General features: G+C 45.3%; 1 protein-coding gene across 1 annotated transcript in view; it reads right to left on the bottom strand.

The window, feature by feature from the left end:
• Positions 1-253: 253 nt before the first annotated feature.
• DNAAF8 (dynein axonemal assembly factor 8) overlaps positions 254-25,610 on the bottom strand; it is a 147,551-nt gene continuing 122,194 nt past the window's right edge. Inside the window, exons 25-31 of the mRNA XM_073362829.1 lie at positions 24,432-24,601; positions 16,517-16,712; positions 13,034-13,128; positions 5,818-5,938; positions 3,994-4,211; positions 2,110-2,192; positions 254-681 (exon numbers count right to left, since the gene is read on the bottom strand). Coding sequence (XP_073218930.1) covers positions 579-681; positions 2,110-2,192; positions 3,994-4,211; positions 5,818-5,938; positions 13,034-13,128; positions 16,517-16,712; positions 24,432-24,601 — 986 coding nt within the window. The 3' untranslated portion in view covers positions 254-578. The remainder of the gene's footprint in view (positions 682-2,109; positions 2,193-3,993; positions 4,212-5,817; positions 5,939-13,033; positions 13,129-16,516; positions 16,713-24,431; positions 24,602-25,610) is intronic.

The following is a 25,610-nucleotide window of genomic DNA, read 5'->3' as shown; positions in this document are numbered from 1 at the left end:
CTTGTTCAGCCAACACCCTGCCTCCAAAGCTCTTGTCTGGTTTGGAGCTACTTGACACAAACCATGTTTGCAATGTGCTCTTGAGAAAACAGCCAGCCAGCCCATCATTTAAAGGGTTAATGAGCTCACTGCCCTTCCCCCACCTGATCAGCGTGAGGACTTCTAGAATTTTAATGCCAAGTGGAAGATTTTCTATCAAAACTATTTTTCAGTGGAAAATTAGGTTTTCAACCAAATGAAACTTTCATGAAAAGTATCTGATTTATGTGAAAACCTGTGCTATTTTGCCAAAAGGACAATATATTTCTATTCAAAATGGCACCGCAGCATCTTGTGGAAATTGCAGTTTGGGAGCCTTATGCTCTCATTCTCTTCCATGGGCTGAGATCTCTGGCCAGACGACATCTCCCTTGATGCACCACAACCAGGGACTCCCATGATGCACCCCTCCTTCCCTCATCAAGAGAAAGTTTCATTTTTGTTCAAAATTTCCACCAAAAATAAAAGCTGTTTTCTGACCAGCTCTACAGCTGTTTTCTTAATCTACAGCCAGCAGAACACAATGGAAAGAAAAATGGCTATTTTTGTGGACCAGGGCCTCCTCCACTTGCCTGTTTCTCTGTTTGGGGATACAGAAGATGCTGCATGCAGTCCAGCACAGCCTGCTTCTGCCAGCGGCCACTGGGGAGAGAGAAAAAACAGCAAGGGAGAAGCAAATGTTACTCTGCTGTCTAGGCTGTCAGAGTCTGCAAATGACCTCGCTGAGGGGAGGGGTATGTTCTTTGCCAGCAGCTCAGGCCATATGCATCTGTTGCTGAAATTTTTTACACAGATAAATCCAGGGCTTTACAAAGCTTTGTATAAATGGATTGAGGCTCTTAAAATATAATCCCTCAGACAAACGGTAATGACCAGTGATGTAACAGAGTCTCTGGGGAAGTGGGGGAAACAGAGAAGCTCTGGTGGAAAGCAAAGATCTCACACAGGGAAATTCTAAAGGACTTAGTTTTAGTTTTTTCCCAAATACCCAAGCCTTCTGGAGCCACTCTCAGAACCAAGAGGTCTCCACTAGTCCTCGCTCCTCCCACTCTCAAGCCAATCAAAGCCTGAATCAGCCAGAGGACAAGGACTAGAGGTGCTGGGTAAGAGTTTCAAAAGCACCTTGATTTAGGAGACTAATGTCCCAGTGAAAATCAGTGAGGCTCCCTAAGTCACTTGGGTGATTCCCAGCTCCCACAACTAGGTACTGAGCTTGGGTGACAACATCGGATCCCCTTCATAGCTGGCCAATGTCTCCAAATGGCCTACCAATGTATTTTTAAAGATCTGATAGTTTTCCAGCATTCTTGTGTGTCCATTCAATAAGAGCAGTATCCTGATGGTGTTATCCAAGGGGATGCTGCACAGCAGTGAATTGGCCTGTTGTGCTGTGTGATGACCCTCATGCGTGAGCTCTGCCAAGTTCTTGGCACAACAGAGCCATCAGAAGAAGCCAGGTGCATGTAACTGCACATCACATTGCAAAATATTAGCCTGTAGTGTTGAGAAACTCTGCCTCCTGGGGTCAATGGGTTAATTGGTATGATGATAATTCTGTTCCACTAATCAGTCCCCGTGGGGGGTTCTGTTTGTTTTAGCATATTTACTCCTCTACCAGGCATTTGTGGTGATTTATTGAACAGGTTTATTTTTTATTTCACTCTCTGGTGTTTGTTTGAAATTGGATTTCCATGGTAAATGCAGAATCTACACAGATTTTCTCCTAGCAAGTTTATTGATTCAGCAGTTTATTCTCAAAGCAAGACTTTATTTTGGAGAACTCCCTGTGTCTTTGCAAAATAAAATCCCAAAGCCATCCTTACTGCATCCTTGAGAGACCCCAGCACCTGGCTGGGGTGTTTAGGATGTGTGACTTCAGAAATTAAAAACTCTCTAACATGCTGATGCATACCCCTGCCCCAATAAATAATGACAAATGTGTGGCCTTTGCGAGGTAACTGCCCTTAGGAGAGGCTAAACTGGAAATGAATTACAGAGAAGACAACCCAGCCCCATGATTAGCTCAAGAGCTCTCTGGCATTTGGCTGATGTGGTGTTGTCCTTGCTTACCTGTCCAGCAGGGACTCAAAGCAAATAATGGCATTGTCTCGCTGTGCTGCTACCACCAGACATGCCCCGTCCAACAGGGAATGCTGCAAGGGAGGGAAGAACACCAGGCTGGTACTAAGACCACTTAAGTAACTCTGCGATTGGCTGCTGACAGCACAAGGAACACCTTGCGCGCTGCGTGGGGGGATGAAAGCGATGGGGCAGCATGCTCTTTGAAATGCCTGCTCCACCAGAGTTCAGTTGTTACTCATTCACCTTGGGCTTTACATTTTTCCTAGTCATTTCTCTCTGGGCGAGAGGCAAACTGAGGTATTGAAAAGAAACTGTGGCCTCAGGTGTGTTACTCAGACTGCAATAGCAGGAGGAAAGGGAGTTCCCAGAAGGACCTGTCTCCTTCTGGCAGGGGGAGAGTGACTGCTGTAATGACTCCCTTTGGCTCAGCACGATCAGGCCTGTGTGGAAATATACCAGCCCAGCCTAACTCTGTTTGAAGACATTCCTCTCTGATTGGGGAAAATAATTTCTGGGCAACCCTACTGGTGCTGCTTGGCTTCCATCATACTACCCACCCCTTTGTCTTTCCTATAATAGCTGGGGATCTTCCCTGGCGCATGAGGGACTTGTATTCTTGGGATAACCAAAGGGAAACAGGATGGTGCTTAGTCTAATTGGTTGCTAGATGTAATTGCTCTTCTATACACACGTACTTTAAAGGGATAAAAAGAAAAGGAGGACTTGTGGCACCTTAGAGACTAACAAATAAATTATGCTCAAATAAATTTGTTAGTCTCTAAGGTGCCACAAGTCCTCCTTTTCTTTTTGCGAATACAGACTAACACGGCTGCTACTCTGAAACCTGTCTTTAAAGGGATAGTGTCAGTTTAAAAATCACGCTTAGAAAATATCTTACCTGTTCTTGCTACAGTAATAGCTAAGACCCCTCAAGCTAAAAGGTCAGAGGCAAAAATATTTGTCTGTATTTTCTCAGTTGGGTGACTGTGTGCATTTGACAGTCCTTTGTTTATAGCCACTTCCAGGGAACTCATTTCGCTCCACTGTTTGCTTTGTGCATCTGACAGCACTTTCTTGTATAGTCCACTTCCCTGCTTCATTCTAGTCAGCTCCCTCTATGGGTGTGTCTGTCATACAGCAGCCAGGGAGGGGGTCAAATCCTCAGATGGCATAAGTAGGCATAGCTCCATGGACTTCAACAGCAGTCCTCACATGCTTAAGTTAAGCATGTGCTTAAGTGTTTTGTTAGAGGAGGGCTCGAGTTCTCAGTCCTTTGCAGGATCGAGCTCTGAATAGCTATGTGTGAACACACTGGACTATCCTGAAGATTACTATTGGGTACCTCAGCACCAGAAAGCTAGTGACAATCTGGAGGGAGTTCAGAGATAAGCAACTAAAATGACTTGGGGGTCTGGTTTCTGAGTAAAACCTATGAAAGAGTTAAATATGCTTAGATTGGCTAAGCGAAAACTAGGCGGCTGGGGACAAAATCTCCTCCCAGTAAATCAAGAGTATAATCACCAAGAAGAGAGAGGGATTAGTTAGCATAGCAAAAGGGAGATAGGGATTAATGGTGAAATTAACAACAGGGAAATAGAGGCTGTATATATCAGGGCAAACGTCCTCCCTGAACCTGCGGCCTAGACTCCCAAGAGAAATTGGGGATGCCCCTGTAATTATAACTAGCCTGGAGTCAAGACAAGCAAGTGTAATAAGGCACAATCATGCATTGATAGGGGGATGTACTCGAAGGCCTAACAGGGATTTGCCATCTCAGGAGTCACAATTAAGTGAAACTAAAAACTGTATAGACTAGCAAATGGCTCTTCTTGTTTGGGGGGCAGAGGGAGGAGTAGCTCCATTGTTCCATACCATTGTCGAAACATCGCACCCCTCAGTGCTCAGTGTCTCAGAGATGAGGTGAGCCTGTGATTTGTCCAGCACGGTGAGCCGTATCCCTGTCACTGTGAAATCTCTGCCAATCAACTGGTCTAGCAGTCCAAGGTAAGGCGGGCGCTCTGAACCCCGAAGGATTATCCCGGGAAGTATCAGGCAAGTGGTTTGGCAGAGTGTATCAAGCAATGGCAGGTCTGATGAGAAAAGATCAAAACACAACAGATTGTTGTTTAACATTTTTTTTAAAAAAAAACCTTCTAAACACCCTCTCCTCCCCCAAACAAACTAAATAACACAAGGATCAGAGGTTCATGCAATGTTATGTTGTGTAGTTGCTTGCAGATGTGATTGCTCATCCCAAGATGCTGAACTGGTGTGTGCGTGCGTGTATGTGGTGTGTAGAAGTTAGACAGTAGTAATGACCCCATTTTCAGAGACATCAGACCAGGAGAGCGCCTGATTTATTACATGAGCTACTATTCCATTTAATTTCTTCCAGGCAAACAAATCTGTTAATCCATCTGGTTTTATAATCCAAACATGTCATTCTGATCAGAAGCCGAAAAGTTTGGTGTGTTTCATATTTCCCTATGATAAATCTGTTTGTTTGTATAGGCAAAAGCTTTGTGGATTTGATGAACAGGAGCCAAAGGAACAGGTTTCTGTGTGTGCAATAGAGCCCTCTAGTGTCCAAGACGTGGATGCAGCATCTGACTTACTAGAAGCACTTACTGTAGTGCCTGATGGTTTAGTGGCCACATGTCCTTGCCTTCTCAGGACAGTCCCACTCTGGAGACTGTCTCAGAAACTGACATATGGGTGTATTGTGTCAATCCAATATATTTCATTACTCTTCACTCTACTTAGACAACCTCAAAGTAAAGGTGTGACATTTACGAAACAGCACCCGGGAGCTAGCAGGATAGATTCCAGGATTCGCTGCCAAGACTAGGAAACAAAGTGCTGCATGCAGCTTGCAAAGCATTCCCCCGGCTCCTCAGGGAGGTGTTTTACTTGCAATAACTCTTTTAAATCAGGAAACAGATCAACAGTTTGGGACCTATGCTATAAACCTGGCCCTTTCCGACTGTGCAACTACTCAGAAAAAAGTTCTGCATTATGAGAAAGGGCTGGGAACTACTGCCAGGAAAGGCCTGGACTGGAGAGACCCTGATGGTGTCCTCTCAAGCAGCCTTGTCTGATATGCCTTTGCATTTCCCATCTGCCCAAGCTGAAATGTTAGATGGAAAATAGTCACTGATTGAACTATCCCCAGGTGGGAAGGTCAGCAAACAGCCAGCAGATAGCAGTGCATGGAGCCATCAATTCACCAAGCATGCTCCCCCTTATGCACAGAATTACCAATACCTTATTCCTGCAGCTCCTTGAGAACAATCTGGCACAAGCAGAAGTGACCTGTGGGAGTGAGTAAAGTTAAGGGCTAGGTCTAGTCCTCCACGCTGAGGGATAGTTAAGACCCATGCCTCTGTGCAGCCTGTCCCTTACTTATTAATGTGCAAGGCAGGAAAATGGGCACAGCTGAGAAGATGTGGCCTTAAGTGTGCTCATCATGCTAATGAGGCACATGGGCCCTGATCCGAAGTCCATGGAAAAGGCCTGGCATTCAAAGGGTTAACAGGCCTGAACTACTTTTGAGTAGTTCTTTCTAGCTCCGAACTGTCTCTGCTTTCTGAAAGGACATCAAGAGCGACTTTGGCTGACACCAGATGGTTTGTCTTGCTGGCCAACTAATCAATAGCAGTTTGAGGCCTATAATGAGCAAGCTCTACATATCCTTACCTAGACTATGCTGCTGCTTGGAGCCCAGGAAATTGAGTTGCCTTCTTGTTTCATGTTTTACAATCCTGTGCCGCTTGCTGATTTCCGGTCTGACTATCGGGTCACATTTCATGTTACAAATCTGCAGGAGGGAAGGGGAAAGGCACATCATGTGATTGGTCTCCCACAGTATTCTTGCCAGCAAGTTAAAAAAGTATGGATTGGATGAATGGACTATAAAGTGGATAGAAAGGTGGCTAGATTGTCGGGCTTAATGGGTAGTGATCAACAGCTTGATGTATAGTTGGCAGCCGGTATCAAGCGGAGTGCCCCAGGGGTCTGTCCTGGGGCCAGTTTTGTTCAACATCTTCATTAATGATCTGGATGATGGGATGAATTGCACCTTCAGCAAGTTCGCAGATGACACTAAGCTGGGGGGAGAGGTAGATACACTGGAGGGTAGTGACAGGGTCCAGAATGACCTAAACAAATTGGAGGGCTGGGCCAAAAGAAATCTGATGAGTTTCAAACCGGACAAGTGCAAAGTCCTGCACTTAGGATGGACGAATCCCGTGTACTGCTACAGGCTGGGGACCGACTGGCTAAGCGGCAGTTCTGCAGAAAAGGACCGGGGGATTACAGTGGATGAGAAGCTAGATATGAGTCAACAGTGTGTCCTTGTTGTCAAGAAGGTTAACGTCATATTGGGCTGCATTAGTAGGAGCAGTGCCAGCAGATCAAGGGAAGTGATTATTCCCCTCTATTCGGCACTGGGGAGGCCACATCTGGAGTATTATCTCCAGTTTTGGGCTCCCCACTACAGAAAGGATGTGGACAAATTGGAGAGAGTCCAGTGGAGGGCAATGAAAATGATCTGGGGGCTGGGGCACTTGATTTATGAGGAGAGGCTGAGGGAACTGGGATTATTTAGTCTGCAGAAGAGAAGAGTGAGGGGGGATTTGATAGCAGCCTTCAACTACCTGAAGGGGGTTTCCAAAGAGGATGGAGCTAGGCTGTTCTCAGTGGTGGCAGATGACAGAACAAGGAGCAATGGTCTCAAGTTGCAGTGGAGGAGGTTTAGGTTGGATATTAGGAAACACTATTTCACTAGGAGGGTGGTGAAGCACTGGAATGCGTTACCTAGGGAGATGGTGGAATCTCCATCCTTAGAGGTTTTTAAGGCCTGGCTTGACAAAGGCCTGGGATGATTTAGTTGGTGTTGGTCCTGCTTTGAGCAGGGGGTTGGACTAGATGACCTCCTGAGGTCTCTTCCAATCCCAATCTTCCGTGATTCTGTAATCAGGATGGGTGAAGCTTTGTAAACAGCTATTCAGGAAAGCTGAGAAGTGTTTTGTCAGGATGTTGCATACACCTGTAATTGCCAGCCTAGGAAAGGCCCAGTCATATAGTTGGGAGCTGAAGGAACGCTCTGCATGCATTACCCCTTCTTTGTGGTTAATTCAGGATGGCGCCCTGTTATCCTTTTAAAGATCCTGCATCCAAAATCCTTGCCCAGGCCAGACTCTCTAGTCTCCAAGAATCAACCCACTGGCATAATGGTAGCATTTCTAGCTCCCTAACTCTTTGGATGCGAGGATCATACTGGAAAATAAAATCAGAATAGCTACCAAGAAAGTAAAGGTTTCTCATTTCATTTTAGCTACAGGCAGCCTAAATTGTTTTTCACTGGTGGATTAAGTTCCTGACAGCCCAAACCATTTAACCCTTGCAGTGCTGGTACATATGACAGGTAAAGGGCCCCACTGTTTAAGATGGTGCCATTATAGGAATAGCTTGTGTGGAGATATGTTGTATGTCCTAGGGATTGGTGCCATCCTTTTGCAGCTAGAAGCAAAGAAAGGGTCCATCTAACACAGTCTTTAAGCACTGGGTTCTCCCCTCCTCCCACTTGCCTTTTCCTGCCTCTCAACCTTTATGACACTGGCTAATTCCCAGGTGTGCACCACCTACAGGACTGATCTGGGGTTTATGTGGGGCCCCCAGGATAGGGAAAAGGGAGGGTTTGTGGTCACTGAGAGGCAGGTCATGTTGGGACTTTCATGAGGAGCTAGTTTGGACTTTCCTAACCAACCCACTCTCTTGATGTGACCTGCCTCTCCCCGAGGCTGTGTCTGTGTGGCTCTCTCCTTTAGGCTGGGAAAGGGCAGGGCACAGGCAGGAGATGGGAAGAGCCAGCATGAAGGCATAATGGGGAGTTGGGGACAATGGGGAAACAACAGGAGCTCCTGCTAGAAGAGGGGAGAGGTTGCTGATAACTGTCTGTTCCCAGTCACAGATTCATAGATTCCAAGGCCAGAAGGAACCACTGTGATCATCCAGTTTGGCCTCCTTGTCTAGCCTATCCCTCTGTGGCAGGCACTAACAATGTGTTGTCTGTAATGTTTTCAGGACAGATGCATTTGGGAGAAAGTGTTGTTTATGAAAGTGCAGGCCTAGCAGCTAGTCCCGACATAACCTAGCCAATCGCTGTACAGGCTGCACAAGTCTACCATTACATGTCCTCCTGACCAGCAGCCCTTTGTGATCCTCTACTTCTCAGCCCCTGAGCCCCCTCACAGCTCTGCCAGCACACATCACCCCTGACCTGCAGCCCCTGGCTATTGCAGCCCTAAGATCTCACACAGCTGTGCCTGTGCACCTCAGTTTGGGACCCCACAGAGCTATTTCAGAGGCTGAAACTCTTCTGAACAGAGACTGCAGATGATTGCAGACCACATGGTGGATCTGGATAAATGCCCATGCCGGACAGAACCATCGCATTTTAATTTATTTCCTAACTCCCATGTGAACCCTTTGATTTTGAGGTGGATGGTTAGTGCAACAATTCATTGTAAAAGCATTGATAAGCTATTACCAGCAGGACAGTGGGGTGGGAGGAGGTATTGTTTCATATTCTCTGTGTGTATATAAAGTCTGCTGCAGTTTCCACGGTATGCATCCGATGAAGAGAGCTGTAGCTTACGAAAGCTCATGCTCAAATAAATTGGTTAGTCTCTAAGGTGCCACAAGTACTCCTTTTCTTTTTGCGAATACAGACTAACACGGCTGTTACTCTGAAACCTGTCATTGTAAAACCTAGCCCTTTGCTGCCTTGTTTTCCCATCTCCAAGCACTCCCTGAATAGGAAGTGTTCAGGCTAATCTCAGGCTAGGGGAGTCTCTCCGTCTGTGCATGGAGCTCTTGCTCTTCTATATTCCCCAAGGTACTTCTGTGTCTTTCTTGAAGGTTTAGTGTCTCTCGTTTCCCACTGCTTTATGTCCTTTACTCTTGAGGCCTTACATCACAGCTAACATCTTCCCAGCCAGGGAGGACTGGACAGGACTTCTTTTACAGCCCATCAGTTACACTCCTTAGTTGGTAGGAAAGGTTGCTGGAGTGGGCCTGAATATATCCTCTGGACAGGAGCTGGCAAGGATTTCTGAGGCACATACAACCTTTGTATATAAGAGCAAACTAAGTGCATTGCCTCTGCAACACTCCCAGCTCATCCCAATCTCACCAGCAAGAGGCTGGGAGCAGAAAGATAGTTCATACAGGTGTTTTATTCTAAATACTCCATATATGGAAAGAGAAGAAGAATCTCCCATGCCATGTACTGCATGCAATTTGAAGAAGCAGGGTTTCACCTGGCTTTCAGTTGCTCCTTCCCCAATGCAAGCCTGGTTCTCCACCCATGCATTCAACATTGAATCTACTATGAAATGGAATGGGATGGGGATGACTGGGTTTTTGTTCTAGGATGAGGCTCCTTATCCCCCAGGTGTTATATATTCTAACAGGGGTCCTCCAGCGCAGTATTTCTTGCAAGACAACCACCCAGAGAAGTATTTCTTACCAAGTAAATGTTTACCAAGTATTTTTCTTCCCATCTGTTTTGCAAATGGGATTCTCTTGAAATTCATGTGGCTCAGGGAAAGCCCTGAGAAAAAATCCTTCTTCCACGTCATTCCCTGCAGCTTTCTGTGGCTCTGTGCAATTGTATGGTGATGGGGCAGAAGGACTGGGAGAATGCCATAACACTTTAATTAGCTTCCTCAGTATTGTGCCTCAAGAAAAGCCCTGGAGCATGATTTTCAGAATGCTGCATACCTCCATGTCTAACTCATGTTGATGGGAGTTGCAGATGCTCAGTGGCTTGGCAAATCAGACTCTTGTTTTCTACCCACTGAATGTCGGAGAGGCTGGATTGCTGCTGTCTGTGACTCTCGTTGCCAGTAAGCCACTTCAAGAAACACCCCTGTTGACTCAGTTGTGGAATCCTGGTTCTAAATCTTCAGACCAGAGCACTCATGTTTGCTCAGTGTAATTGGCCTCAAATCCAGTTTAGAAAAACCAGTCAGATACTCTGGGTCAGCTTATGTTAGTGCTCTATGGCAGGAATCATGGAATTGGAGGACTGGAAGGGACCTCAAGAGGTCATCTAGTCCAGTCCCCTGCACTCATGGCAGGACTAAGTATTATCTAGACCAGGGGTCTCAAACACACGGCCCACAGAGTTATATCCTGTGGCCCTCATAGGCACCGACTCTACCAGCAGCCAAGTTCCCCTCCCCACCATGCACGCCATGTCCCCCGCTCCTCCACATACCTCCCAGCACTTCCCGCCACCAAACAGAGGGAAGCGGGAGGAGCAGGGATGCGGCGCGCTCAGGGGGGGAGGTGGAGAAGAGACGGGGCCGGGGTGGGGATTTGGGAAAGGGGTTGGAAAAGGGGCAGGGAGTGGGAAGAGCTGGGGCGGGGACTTTGGGGAAGGGGTGGGAAGAGGTGGGGCAGGGGTGGGGCCTCATGGACTAGATGAGCAGTCTGAGGTATGAAGTTCAGCATGTATGATTCTTTGCTGTGAGTAGTTGGGAAGAATGTTTGTTAAAAGGGGCACTGTATTTTGTATGAATAGTTACTTTAAAAAGTTCCTGCCATTACAGCTATGTTGATAGACTGTTAGTGTAGATCATCATCAGTGTTACTGACCACATAAGGAATAGTTACAAGTGTTTACAGTTTTAAAAAAGTTAATACATTGACTTTTAATAGCATACTATATTACTCTTCATTTTTTTCATTTTTGATTATACTTTTGTATTGTTGTATGAAAAGGTTTCAGTGATGCAGTCCTCGGGCCAATGTACTAGTCCTCATGTGGCCCTCATGGTGATTTGAGTTTGAGATCCCTGATCTAGACCATCCCTGACAGGTGTTAGTCTAACCTGCTCTTAAAAATCTCCAATGATGGAGATTCCACAACCTCCCTGGGCAATTTATTCCAGTACTTAACCACCCTGACAGTTAGGAGTTTTTCCTAATGTCCAACCAAAACCTCCCTTGCTGCAATTTAAGCCCATTGCTTCTTGTCCTATCCTCAGAGATTAAGGAGAACAGTTTTTCTCCCTCATCCTTGTGACCTTTTATGTACTGGAAAAGTGGTATCATGTCCCCCCTCAGTCTTCTCTTCTCCAGACTAAACAAACCCAATTCTTTAAATGTTTCCTCATAAGTCATGTTTTCCAGACCTTTCATCATTTTTGTTGCTCTCTTCTGGGCTTTCTCCAATTTGTCCATATCTTTTCTGAAATGTGGCACCCAGAACTGGACAAAATACTCATTGAGGTCTAATCAGTGCAGAGTAGAGCAGAAGAATTACTTCTTGTGTTTTGCTTACTGTTAACACATCCCAGAATGATGTTTGCTTTTTTTGCAACAGTGTTACATTATTGACTCATATTTAGCTTGTGATCCAGTATGAACCCCAGAACCCTTTCTGTAGTATTCATTCCCAGGCAGTCATTTCCCCATTTTGTATGTGTGCAACTGATTGTTCCTTCCTAAGTGGAGTACTTTGCATTTGTCCTTATTGAATTTCATCCTATTTACTTCAGACCAGTTCTCCAGTTTGTCCAGATCATTTTTAATTATAATCCTATCTTCCAAAGTACTTTCAACCCCTCCCAGTTTGGTATAGTCCACATACTTTATAAGTGTGATCTGTATGCCATTATCTAAATCACAGATGAAGATATTGAACTGAACCAGACCCAGGCCCGAACCCTGCAGGACCCCACTCGATATGCCCTTCCAGCTTGACTGTGAACCACTGATAACGCCTCTCTCGGAACAGTTTTCCAACCAGTTATGCACTCACCTTATAGCAACTCCATCTAGGTTGTATTTCCCTAGTTTGTTTATGAGAAGGTAATGTGAGACAGTATCAAAAGCTTTACCACAGTCAATGCTTAGGTAGACGGAAAAGGCACCCATAGGTGGGGTACCAGAACAGGGAGAGCCAGGGGACCATGCCCCCCCTCTACTTTTTACTGGCCATAAGGGTGAGCAATGGGGGAAGGGGTGGAGAGGAGCAAGTGGGGGGTGGGGTCTTGGGGGGAATGGGCGGTCTGAGGGTGGGGCCTCAGGGAGAATGGGTGGCACGAGGGCGGGAGCTCAAGGAGAACGGTCGGTGCGAGGGTGGGAGCGAGGGCGCGGGGAGAAGGGGCAGTGCAAGGGTGGGAGCTCAAGAGGAATAGGCGGTGCGAGGGTGGGAATGAGGGCACGGGAGAAGGAGTGGTGCGAGGGCGGGAGCAAGGGCACAGGGGGAAGGGGCGGTGTGAGGGCGGGAGCTCTAGGGGAGTGGGCGTTGTGAGGGTGGGAGCTAGGGTGCGGGGGGAAGGGGCGGTGCAAGGGTGGGAGTGAGGGCATGGGGGGAAGGGCCGGTGTGAGGGCGGGAACTCTAGGGGAATGGGTGGTGCGAGGGTGGGAGCGAGGGTGCGGGGGGAAGGGGCAGTGCAAGGGTGGGAGCTCAAGAGGAATAGGCGGTGCAAGGGTGGGAACGAGGGCACAGGGGAAGGGGCAGTGCGAGGTCGGGAGCGAGGGCATGGGGGGAAGGGGAAGTGCGAGGGCGGGAGCTCTAGGGGAATGGGTGGTGTGGGAGTAGAAGCAAGGGCGCAGGGGCAGTGGGGGTGGCCTCGGGGGAAAGGGCAGTGCAAGGGTGGGAACTTAGGGGGTAAGGGGCGGTGCAAGGACGAGGGCAGGGGCTCAGGGGAAAGGGGCAGTGCAGGGGGGCAGGGACACAGTTCAGGTGCCTTTGGCCACCCCACTTTTAGTGTACTTCCACCGCTCCTTCCCATAGGGAATATAAAGAGGAAGAGGATCAGAGTCCTGGGGTACTAGGGCCACAATTATTGCTCTGATAGAGCAGGACATTCTTCAGGACAGGGCAGAATCCTACCTCTTCTTCCTTTAGCACCCAGGAATCGGCACAGCACAGCCCTTCTGGAAAAAACAACTTCATATCTCGGACAGCAGCGTGATAGGATCTGGAGCCTGACAGACAGACACAAGGAGAGGATTCTATCAGGCCAGGAATTAAACATTCTGTAGGCTCACACTCATCTACCTGCAAGACTGATGGCGTGCAACTCACTGAAGTAATTGCTTTAAAGGGCAGCTGTTATATACAGTCACCGCAAACATTTAAAAGCATGATATTTACATTTGCTTCATTGTCTTCTTGGTATTTTGATTTTGCTCTATTATTTCTCAGCTTTGTTCTTCATACAAAACAAGACTCCTTTCATTTCCTAGCAGGGTAATAATGGGACTCATTGGAGGTAATCAGTGAAACAGTTCACACTGCGGTGATAATCCACTACCATGGCTCCCATGCTGTCTAGATCACATCAGTCAGGTGTTATTGGATGGGAGGGAGCTACTAATGATCTCAGTAACACTGGTGGTGATAACTTACAGTAGCGTAAATTCTTTCCCTTTAAATATCAGCCACTCCCAGAGGGAATGAGTGTCATAGCTGTCGTCATCACAAGCACCACTACAACAGGTAGTTATACTGGGAACACAGCTGAGATAGTCACTCTGTTATTACTTTAGTGGCTCAGTATTTTCATCAACAGGCACAGCTCAGACACGAGGCATAATGTGTTATTTAATCATGCCCCACTCTGCACCTCTGATGATGTCAGGATTTTGGAGAGGGGGACAATATGGGTGGGGGGGACACAAGAGGAGGAGGATGGACTTGTGGTTAAAGCACAGTACTGGGAGGCAGGAGGTCTGGGTCCCAATCCTGGATGTGACACTAACAGACTTGTGAGGTGCTGGGAAAGTCATTTAACCACCACATGCCTCAGTTTCCCCTTCTGCAAAATAGGAATAATGAGATTTTCGTACAGCACAGGAGTGCTGTGAGGCTGTATTTACACTGCTTGGAAGACACTGGAGAAAGAAACATTATTCCCCTGGACTGGAATTCAAGCAGATTGTCGATATGTCGGGGCAGACCCATGATTCTGGGATGCAACAGTTCTCTGTACCAAAGCCTGCTACCCTCTGGAGAATGGTCACCATTGCAGGCTGCACAGACTCAAAATATGAATATTTATTTGTGGTACAATAGCTCCCGGAGTCTTCAGTCAGTACAGACATAACGTGAGAGACAGCACTGGCCCCAGCAGTTTATAATATAATGATCACTGGTGCGTAAGTCATGCTGCCAGCTGCAGAGCCCTTAAGCCTGATTGGCCTACACCTTGTGAAAGTCATTTAAACCTCTGCAGAGTGGGTGTAAAATGCTCCCAAATCAGAACAGGAGACTTTTCCAGCCCCTTTGCACAAGTGTAAATGATCACACAAGATGCAGGGCCACAGGGCATCAGACACCCTTGGACCTTGGTGTGGAAAAAGAAAGTCCAGAAAAGAAGGAAGTGGTACAGGTTGGTCAACTGCTAATATTAAAACTGCATGGCTCAGTTTGGTGCCATCAGCAGAATTCTACCTGTGTGTTTTGCTTGATTTTTCTTGACTACTCTAGGGACTGCTGCTATGGGAGAAAACCCACACAATTAGTGTCTGCTCCAGTTTGTTAAGAAGACATCTGGCAGGGAGCCAGAAATTTGCCTTTGTCTGGAGCAAACATAAGGGCACTTGGTGTTTTTTCATATGGCAAAGAAATCTTCTTGGGTAATCCCCTCTTGATCGCTGATCGGTCCAAGCTGAATGCTGCTTTTCCTCCTCAGTGTGTCAAGCGCTTTTTCCTTGCTTGGAGGAGGGGTATGATGAACTGATGAATGCCCTGTTTCCAAAGATGGACTGCTTCTTGGCACAGCAGGGTGGATCCTGCCCTGCCTTGACAAATTACAGAGTACACTGTCAACTGTATTGCCTTCCCTGGAATGTGTGGAAGGAAGCTGTTGTGTGCCAGCCAAATTAGTCTCAGCTCCAGTACATTGGTGTGTAATCTGGTGTCTGCATACAGGTGTACACCAATTGTGGGTGTCAACTAGCCCAGCTATGTGACTGAGGAAATGGATGGGACTAGTGATTCTAAGGGACCCTTCTGCAAACATTGTGTGGGCTGTGTGATCTCTTGAGGAATAGGCACTCTGGGGCCAAACCATCAGCTGATGTAAGTCAGCATGAACTCCAGACTTCATAGGAGATACTCTGATTTTCTGAAATACTTTGACCTTTTTGAACCATGCCTGGCGAGGTCTCATTCACAGAGTTTTCAGGATATGTAAATCTATCAACCTGTTAGGAACTTGAGAAGTAGGGTTTTCAGGATGGGTTTGCGCTAATTAAACAGTTCTGAGTATTTCTTCAAATCTTTCAGGCAGGTAAATCCTAATCTTCAGTCACTCCCATGGATGGGATGGTCTGAGTGGAAGTGGAGACGGATTTCTCTTGGTTTATCCATAAACCCAAGGACTGGAATAGCGAACAACTCTTGAAGGATGAACTGCATTCCTTGAGGCATCCGTATAGGGGAAGATGCGGATTCTCTCTCTTTGCAAGGGAGCTGCTGTCGGAATGAGGCAGTTGGTAAATACTGTGTATGTAACAGAAAGGCCAAACAATAGAACTCTGTATTGGCACAGATCCTGTTGGATGCAGAAAAGATACTTCCCATCTGTAAGCTGGCCGGATGGATGGAAGTATGAGTCTTTGAAGCAGAGAGCGGCAAGCCACCCTTATGAATTTAGAAAAGCTCTGAAGGAGACTGTCATCATCCTGACCTTGAACATGCAGATCAATCTGCTGAGTGCCCTCAAGTCCAGCAAGGAGAGGGATGGGGAAGGAGGGTGATTTGGTGACATGGAGTGGAACTAAACAGAAAAACCTAATTAACCTAATGGGGCTAGAGAATGGTACCTATGGAACCAAAATCCATGTGCCTTCTAAAGCTTACTGATTTATTTTAACAAATTTATTTGAGCATAAGCTTTAAATAAATTTGTTAGTCTCTAAGGTGTCACAAGTACTCCTTTTCTTTTTGTGGATACAGACTAACACGGCTGCTGCTCTGAAACCTGCTTTATTTTAAAAACTACTCATGTGTCTAATATCTGATTTAGGTATTTGACAACCAACTCCAACTAGGGAGAAAGATGAGAAGACCACAGAGTTGAAAGTCAAGAGATCAAAGGGAATTCTGACTTACCACTTTGATGGCTTTGGCCAGAACCGAGGCTGCAATGGGGCTATGCCTGTTTATACATCTCTACCTAGAATTCTGCACAGCCACTACACAACAGCCAAAGCTTTCCACAGGCTTCTGGGCTTTGGTGCAGTGTGGAGGAGCCTCCCAAGGGTTGCTCTAGACTGACAATGCTTGAAGAAATAGTAACAGTGTATGTTTGTTTCTCTTGGCATATGTGAGTCCCTCAAATAAATTTTTCTTAACTTGGAGACCCACCGTAAAATCCATTTTGGACTGAGCTGGCACCGTACTGAGCCCTCCAAAAGCATGGGTCTAGTGTTTGAGCCAGCGTAGGGTCCTCTGGCCCCAATAAGTCTACCAGCTTCTTTACAGCATTCTGTCTCTGCAGGCACAACACGAGGGAGGAACCAGAGGTGAGGTAGCTGCAGTGAGCTTCCAAAATTGCAGGCTCCTGAAAAGAAAAGCGGGGTGAGAAAGAGATTACACTGATTCCTGTTGAGTATTAGATACACCTGGCAAACTTCCAATGGCTAACAACATCCATACCGTAAGCAAACACACTGGTCAATCTTCCCTGCTTCCTGTCCTCTGTACACTATAAATGGCCATGATCTCTTTAGACAGAGCTGCCACAATATCCCCCCAAGATCACCAAACCAGCATATGTGCACATGCAGCCTACTGGAGAGTGTATGTTACAGGGCCCACTCTGCACCCGATCCTCAGAGAATATGAGTCTGTTACAGCACCAGCTAGGGACCCTTGTCTGTTTAGCTCAAGCTGTAGCAGCTTTCGCTTTTAGCTCTGGAAGCCCCTGGTTCAATCCAACATGGCAGCTTTCACACACACACACACATACATACATACATAGGTCTAGTGGTGTTTTAAGATAAATCCTTTGGAAGAACCAAAACAAAACCCGGTTTCCCTGAGGATGTTATAATATTCCACTCTGGCATATGTGGTCCATGGCCGCACACATCCTCAGTTCAGGGAATATGGATAGGGAGAGAAGGAGTTAATTCATGGTTGGTAAGGAACACAATTTGCTACAATGCAGCTTAGACATCATTTTCAACCCTTGTAAATATCTGGAGAAAACTCCTTTTCCAGCTAATAGTGAGCATTCCCCAGTGGACAATACACTGTATATATAAATCTTCCCACTGTAGTTTCCACTGCATGCATCTGACGAAGTGAGCTGTAGCTCATGAAAGCTTATGCTCAAATAAATTTGTTAGTCTCTAAGGTGCCACAAGTACTCCTTTTCTTCTTACTGTAACAAGAGTGATCAGGTAAGGTGAGCTATTACCAGCAGGAGAGTGGGGGGAAATGGGGGTGAGGGGGAACCTTTTGTAGTGATAATCAAGATGGGCCATTTCCAGCAGTTGACAAGAACGTCAGAGGAACAGTAGGGCGGGGGAGGGAATAAACATGGCAAAATAGTTTTACTTTGTGTAGTGACCCACCCACTCCCAGTCTTTATTCAAGCCTAAATTAATTGTATCCAGTTTGCAAATGAATTCCAATTCAGCAGTCTCTCCTTGGAGTCTGGAATAAAGACTGGGAATGGATGGGTCATTACACAAAGTAAAACTATTTCGCCACGTTTATTCCTCCCGCCCCCCTCCCCCTAGCCTGCTGTTCCTCTGACGTTCTTGTTAACTGCTGGAAATGGCCCACCTTGATTATCACTACAAAAGGTTTTTTTTCTCTCCTGTTGGTAATAGCTCACCTTACCTGATCACTCTCCTTACAGCGTGTATGGTAACACCCATTGTTTCATGTTCTCTGTGTATATAAAATCTCCCCACTGTATTTTCCACTGCATGCATCCGATGAAGAGAGCTGTAGCCCACGAAAGCTTATGCTCAAATAAATTTGTTAGTCTCTAAGGTGCCACAAGTTCTCCTTTTCTTTTTGCGGATACAGACTAACACGGCTACTACTCTGAAACCTGAAAATATATATAGAAAAATTTCACAAGGCTGTGCTGTGATAAAAAAGTGCTGTCGAGCACTGGTGGAAGAATTTTAACAACACAGAATATATTTCAATTTTTCAAATCAAGAATTTCAGACTGCATTTCAATTTTTTCAAAAATGTGTTTCTGTTTCATCAAGTGAAACAGACTCATTTTTCATTTTTTGGAAATGTTTGATAGAAATTTGTTTATCAAGGATATTAACCAGCGCATTACCTAAATGTCTTTGGCAAATTAAAAATGCTGATATCCATTTCAATACCTGTTTCAAACATGTTTGATAAAAATGTCGATAAACATTCCAATTAAAATGTCACAAAAGACTTTTGGCAAAAGAATTTTTTTTAGGATAACAGAATTTTACAATTTTTTTTCATATAATAAAGGTAATTTTTCAATGAAAAAACATCCCGTTTGAAAACTTTTTAACAGTGTTAGTGCTATTATTTTAAAGTACGGTCCCATTATGAAAAAAAACCCAGTACAAATGCCAGGGATCTAGATTTATTGTCTTGCAATGGCTCCCTAGCAAATGTGTTTCATTTTCAGGTGATGTTTCTAACTATTGACACTGAAAACTCATGCTGGGACCAGATAATCAAGCTGGCTTCTTTCCTCCTGGTGCACTGCCACTGGTAGTAAAGGTTCTATAGGCCAAACAGTGCCCTCATTTACTCCCATGAAACCTCACAGTCTTCAGTGACAGCCTTGTGTAGCACATGTGTAGCTGATTGGAACCTAGTAAACAATTTCCTCAAGGCACAAGAAAGATCAGAATCCAGCTGTGTGTTGGCTCTGCAGGCCTAGCAGGACTAAAAAGCAGCAAAATCTTTCCTCCCATCCCCCAAAGTCTGAATAGAGGATTCTGAATCTACACAAGGAATAGATCTAATGAGTGAAGAGGTACAATTTGTGCCTACTGTAGTCATCTGAGTGCAGATCCACTCTCATTGGGTTGGGGCTGAGATCTGAAGGAGAACTTCAGCTCTGTTGATTTGGCCTTCATGTTCATTTTTAGATTAACATTACTATGGACCCTGAATTTTCAGATAAAAAGTATTATTGTAACTAATGTGATTAGAAAACCACAGCAAACATTTGTATCATGCGCCATTGGCCAACAGTTACTAAGAATGAGAGGTTACTAACCTGTCCAGGAACTGGAGTTCCTCGAGATGGATGCTCCATGAGACAATGTGCACACCCATTTAGTCATCAGTGCTCACGGGTCTGTGCCTGCACCCTTACAACTCTTTGTGCTCCAGTATAAAGGCCTGCCACTGCTCCAGTTCCTTCTCAACCTCGAAGCCCAGCAGGACTCCGAAGCTGAGGGGAAAGGAGAGCAGTTGATGGAGTACCCACAAGGACAAAACATCTCGAAGAACTCCAGGCACTGCAGAAGGCAAGTAACCTCTCTTCTTTGAGTTACTATCCCTATGGGTGCTCCACGTCAGGGAATTTATGAGTAGTATCTCAGCACAGAGGAGGGTGCTGAGCAGGTGACTCAGTACAGGCTGGAAAACAGATTCACTAAAGCCTTTCTTTAGGTCTTGAAAAGCCTTGAAATAATCTGTGTAGGATGGCAGAGGAGGCAGAGCTGCCTTGTCTGGACAGGAGGAGGATTGTGGTGTCTCCTCCTCTACCCTTAAGTCCTGTTTCTCAAGAGACTTTTCTTGAGGAAGAAAGTCCTGAAGTGCCGATGGCTGTTGATCTTCACAGGTCATTTTGCATGAGGGCACCCTATAGAGCTGGTCATCGTAAGGGGTCCAAGGGTTCAATAAGGCCCACTGAGAGGGGGCATAAAGGAAAGGAGTGGGACCCAGAGATTCTCCTATCAAAGGTGATGGGTCATATGCTGACTGGTTACAGGGGTCTCAAAGGAGGAGTCTGGAATTCGAAAGGGATGGAATCCTAAATGGAGGCTGAGTCCAAGGAAATGTCCTCTCCTGTCTCCAGTGGAGAAGCTAAAGGCGCCACTACTCATGCTCGGATGGGTACAGGGGACTGAGGAGAGATGGGCAGCCATGTTGTAACCAACAGATTAATCTTTGTATGAGTATGGGACAGTGCTGGAGGACATGCTGGTTCTAGTGGGCACTGGTGGGAAATCCCCCGCATACTCTTCAACAGAGGGGATTAGGGCTCTTCCATAACCCAGAGGTCCTCATGAGAGAGGAACCTGGATGGTACCAAAGATGGTACAGATGGTTGGTCTGTATACTTTTGATAGCTATGGGTAGAGGGAAATGGTACCAGGTGGGGTGAAGACAACTTTTGTAAAGAGTCCTTGCCCTTTCAGGGGTCCTTCAATTTGGAGAAGTCTGATCCGATGAAGCAGCCACATGGGGTTACTTGTTGGAAGGCTTCATGGCAAGCAGCTTAGTAGTAGAAGACTTTCTTGGTGGTGCCAGCATCTTGGTACCATGACAGCCTTGGCAGTACTTGCACTGGGACATGAGGTCTCCTTGCTCCCTGGTCTTAGTGGTGACTTTTCCCTCCTCTTGGTCTCTCTTTCAGGGGAGTGGGGTCTCTACACTTAGAAAACTTCTGGGTGACCAAAGCTGCCCTATGGTATCTGCTTGACAGAGCTGAGGAAGCCACTGGAGTGCTGTGAGTGACTGAGGCTGATGTATGGAGGACGGGGAATCAAGATACTCCTGGTTCCTGCTCTTGAAGCTGGAGCACATCTTACACTTGGCTGGGATGCGAGACCCTCCAACATAGCAGAGGCAGCTGGAGTGCTCATTACTGAGGAGAAGAGACCTGTGGCAAGTCTGGCAGAACTGGAATCCCAGGTTATTGGGCATAACCTACCAGAAAAGACCACAGACTGGCAGGAGCCAAGAGCAGAAAGGCCCTGATTGCAAAGAAAAAAGGGAAAGGGCAATTCCCCCCTCCCAAAAGCACAAGACTGTACTATAAAAAAAGGAATAAAGAATACTATCAAGATAAGACAAAATAAAATAAAAAATAAACCAGCTGTGTCAGCTAGCTAGCGGACACTGCAAACTCCATCTCAAGCCAGCGTGGTTGGAAGGAAGTAGTGGGGTGGTGGGTCAACCCCTCCCTATATGCCCTCATACCAGTGCCCAAGGAGGCATGGGACGCAGGCACGGAGTTGCAGGCACTGCTGACAAAACTCTCTGATCAAGAGTGCACAGGTGTGCACACCACCTCTGGTGGAGCATCCATGGGGCAGTAACTCAAAGAAGCTGTTCTATGTTAGTATTTAAGATTACAAAGTCAGAATAGTGATCATGTTGCTGTAGATATTATTTGGCATGCATGTTATCAATACCTTAGAAAAAGAAAGGACACACTAGTAGCTGTCATGTTACTGGGAAAAATGCCAAAATCTGATCTGACTTCAAATAGTATGTATATGTCAGAATAAACCTAATATCACCTACGGGCTTAATCCAAAACCCATAGGAGTCCTTCAGTGACTTCTGTGCACTTTGGATCAGGACCCAAATGAGAAGGAGATGGGAGACCACGGACAGAACTTTTAGAAGGGTTCAGCACTTGCAGTCAGGACCAGGTTTTCAAGTGCTCAGCTCCCATTTAGTCACCTAAATTCATGGCCAGATTTTCAAAAGAGCTCAGCACATTGGCTGCACATGCTTCCCTAGGAGCTGCAGGACCCTCAGCAATTGGAACATATGGCCCTTTGTCGGGGCCAGACTTACAAAGATGCCCAGCTCCCATGGAGGCATTTAAAGAGGGCCACAGCTGCAAAATGGCTCAGCAGCCAGCAACTCCCATTGTGATACTTAGCCAGATTTTCAGAAGAGTCCAGCACCCAAAATGTGCTTTTGAAAATCTGCCCCTTTAATTAGGTGCCTAACTGGGAGCTGAGCTCTTGTGAAAGTCTGGCCCCAACAGTGGGTGCTGAGCCCTTGGACATCTGACCCCGGGCTCTTCTGAAAAGCTGGCCTCACGGCTGAAAGACTCTCAGTCATTGTCTATGAATGGGGATCAGAACCCTGAACAGTATACAGCACTTCCTGCTCTTCATTCCCCACTGCTACAGCCAGTCTATTATCTCCACTTTCTCACCTGCCGAAATAATAAAACCCGCTTTTTCCCATGAACAAGAAAACAATACTCTGTAATATTTAAACTCATTAGTCATCAGCTCTTTAAAGGAACTAAATCAATGCTCAGCAGCTGCTCTGGAGAGCTGGAAAAACACAAGAATAAGTCAAGAAGTTCAGATGAAACAACAGTTCTCTAAAGCTTCCCACCCCCTCCGTCTCTGAGAGACACTGGATCTTTTTAAATAGCCGTCCAAATACATGTATGTTTCTGGTGGTCAAAGAAAAACCACCCCCTCTTTATTTTTTTAATCTTATGATATACTCAAATTGCGTACAGCTCTTACCACCCACTCCCAATAACCCCACATCTCCCTTAATGGTGACCTGCAAGGAGTTTTTTGTAAAAGATGGGTTTGTGCCTTTTTTGCCTTTGTTATGATGTAGAAACAGAGGCTGAGAGTGCTCTTTATTTTCTTTAAAGAAAAGTTTTCCCGCCTGCTTGTTTGTTACTTTAGAATGGGGTAGTCAATATGCAGACCACAGGTCAGACACTTTTGAACAGTCAGCAAAATCTTTTAATTTAATTATTATTATCATGATTGTTATTATTTTTTCTGAAGTCTGGACCTTGACTACACCTTGACTAAGAAATTTGGACCTTGACAAAAAGATAATTGATTTCCCCTGTTTTAGAATATAGCGACAGAGCAATAAGGACAAACCTTATTGAATTAAGTTCAATCTTCCTGAATTAAGATCACTGTATTAAAAATGCAAATGTTTCTGTGTTATTGTGGGATTGGACATAACACCTGTGGGGGGAGACATGGCAGATGTAAACCCTGGAGGGGGTAAAGAGCTTCAAAGCAAATGATTTTCCAGACAAGAATGAACTTTTAAAGTTATGTGGGTTTCTCAAAATCTCTACGGGTAGGTGTATGCAAATGTACCCTCTTTGGTTATGCAAGAACTCAACCTTTTGAAGCTTTGCTCTGAAGGTGGGTACTTTGTCTGCTGATCATCCGTTTCACAGGGACAAGATCAGAGGCCCAAACTGTATAAAGGAGGGACCCATAGATGCAAGGGTGTGCTTGTTCTGAGCCATGGTGGTTATGGCCACACAGCCACAGAAAAAATCTTTGGTGGGGTTTGAAGGACTGACTCCTGCCAGAGCCGTTGGAGTTGGAGTGATCTCTGGTAAGCTTATTAGCATGTGTGTAGGTTGTTTTATGGTTTTTAATATGTTTTTTCCATAATGCTTTCACTTTGAGAATCAATGTGCTTGCTTAGAACTATGGCCAAGTACATTGTTTATAGCCTCTGAGGAGAAAGCAAAGCAGGCCTGCTTAGGCAGTCTGACTTGCTGGGGTATTTACAGGGTAGGCAGGGAACTATGCAGCATGGAAACACCCCAATCAGGAGGGAGTGTTGGATCTTTAACAAAGACCTCATCTATCTAAAATGTTATTAAACAGTGATGTTAAATAGATGTTAATGAAACCAATAAAATCTAAAGATTTTAAAAATAAATATCCCTTCCGGTCTCAGTTGCTTAACATTTTTACTTTCTTGGCTCTTGTCATGTCGTCATTTCACAAGCTCTCCAGTCAGTACAGAGTCTTCCAGGCTAGAGAGAATCTGAAATTCTAATGTTAAAAAAAAAAGCAAAAATATAAATTCTCTCTTAACTGAAAAAACAATGTTCATGCCTCTTTATTATCAAGCAAAAAAAGACACAAGCCCAATTTTGTTTTACTTGCAGGTCATTTTTAAAGACTCTAGAACCTCAACAGTTGAGCTTCGATTGGAAATGTAATAGGACTCATTATGAATTAGGAAGTTTACTTCGTAACTTATTCAGTTCACGGGAGGTTTCCTCCTAAATGGCATCTGCATGTCATCCAAGTGCTCAGAATTTTTCTTTCAGAGAAACCTGGTCTGTTTCTTTGTGCCATGTGATATAGCTCTCTTTCTATCTGACACCCAGTGCAGATTTAATTATTTTGTAGAGTTCACCTGTGACAACCACAGAGGAATCTTGGACTGGAGTTTTTGCTTTAACAGGAATGGATTCGATCAGCACATCCTGCAGCTGGATCGTTTTAAGTGCTAGTGCAGTTGTAGATCTGCCTGTTTTTTAACAAACCTGTTTAGCTTCAGATGAGAGGAGTCCTAAGACAATGTCTGGTTTCAGGCTTATGTGTTTCATCCCAACAAGGCTGAATTTTTCTAGGTCTAGTTTTCGGAGGATTCTAGCAAGGCTATGAGCCCAGACACCAGGTTTGATCAGCAACACAGTACAAAGAAGCTGGGCTCCTGTAACAAAAAAGCATTACAGTGAAACCAAAGATGTTTAAAGCACTGAGCATTGGTACTCACTCTCGGTAATTTTAAAGGCAAACAACGTAATCGTTTGTCAGCTAGGATAGGCATCTAAAGAACAAGGACTTTTAAAAGCAGCTGGCATGCAGTCCACAGGACTGTACTGACAGAACCAAACAAATACAGAATAAGGCTGTGGGTATGGTTTAATATTTTAGTTTTAAAATATATCCAGACCAGCCAAGGCCAGAAGGGTGATTCTATCCGATACCTGAATATCTGTGAGCACTACCTATAGTTCCAAACATTTTATACCACAAGTTTGTAGATCCAGAATCAATTCATATCAGATCTTCATGTGGGATGCTAATTTTGCATATGTTAAACTTGATAATCGAGTCCCCTTTTCCATGTAATATAAGATCAGAACAAAGCCAAAGTTACCACAGGATATAAGATACAATCCTTATGGCAACCACTGAATCCTTATCATTCTTTATTTAGATCCCATGTTTCTGTTTCCCTACTAGGACTATGCTGTTTAGAAGGGCACTGTCAAATAGCTTAGGTCTAAAGGCTCAGATTCTTAAGGGTACTTAGGCACAAAACTGCCACTGATTTTGGTGGGAGTTAGATGTCTAAATATCACTGAGGATCTGAGCCAAAATCACTTTGTGTGTGACCCAAACTTCCCTCTACAGAGCTGAGAGCCGAGCTCAGCATCACTGTGCCTATGCCTGAGAGCCACAAAAAGAAACTGACTAGAAATGGAAAGTGAAACTGATCAGGCTAGCTTCACTGTCCTCACTGGGTGAAATGCATAAAGCAAACAAACTGTGAAAGTGTTGATATTTACATAACTGCCATTTAAAATTCTATCAGTCTCTGTAATCAAAAGCACCATATTATTAGGAGTACAATTATGATTTTTATCCTGATAACATCTTTTTAAGACTTGTTGGCAAAATGTAATGTCAGAAACAGTGAACTGGGACCCGTCAGC

Source organism: Lepidochelys kempii, chromosome 10, assembly GCF_965140285.1.
Source record: "Lepidochelys kempii isolate rLepKem1 chromosome 10, rLepKem1.hap1, whole genome shotgun sequence".
Lineage (NCBI taxonomy): Eukaryota > Metazoa > Chordata > Testudines > Cheloniidae > Lepidochelys > Lepidochelys kempii.
Note: the sequence above shows the minus strand (reverse complement) of the source record. Positions and strands in the feature narration are given on the sequence as shown.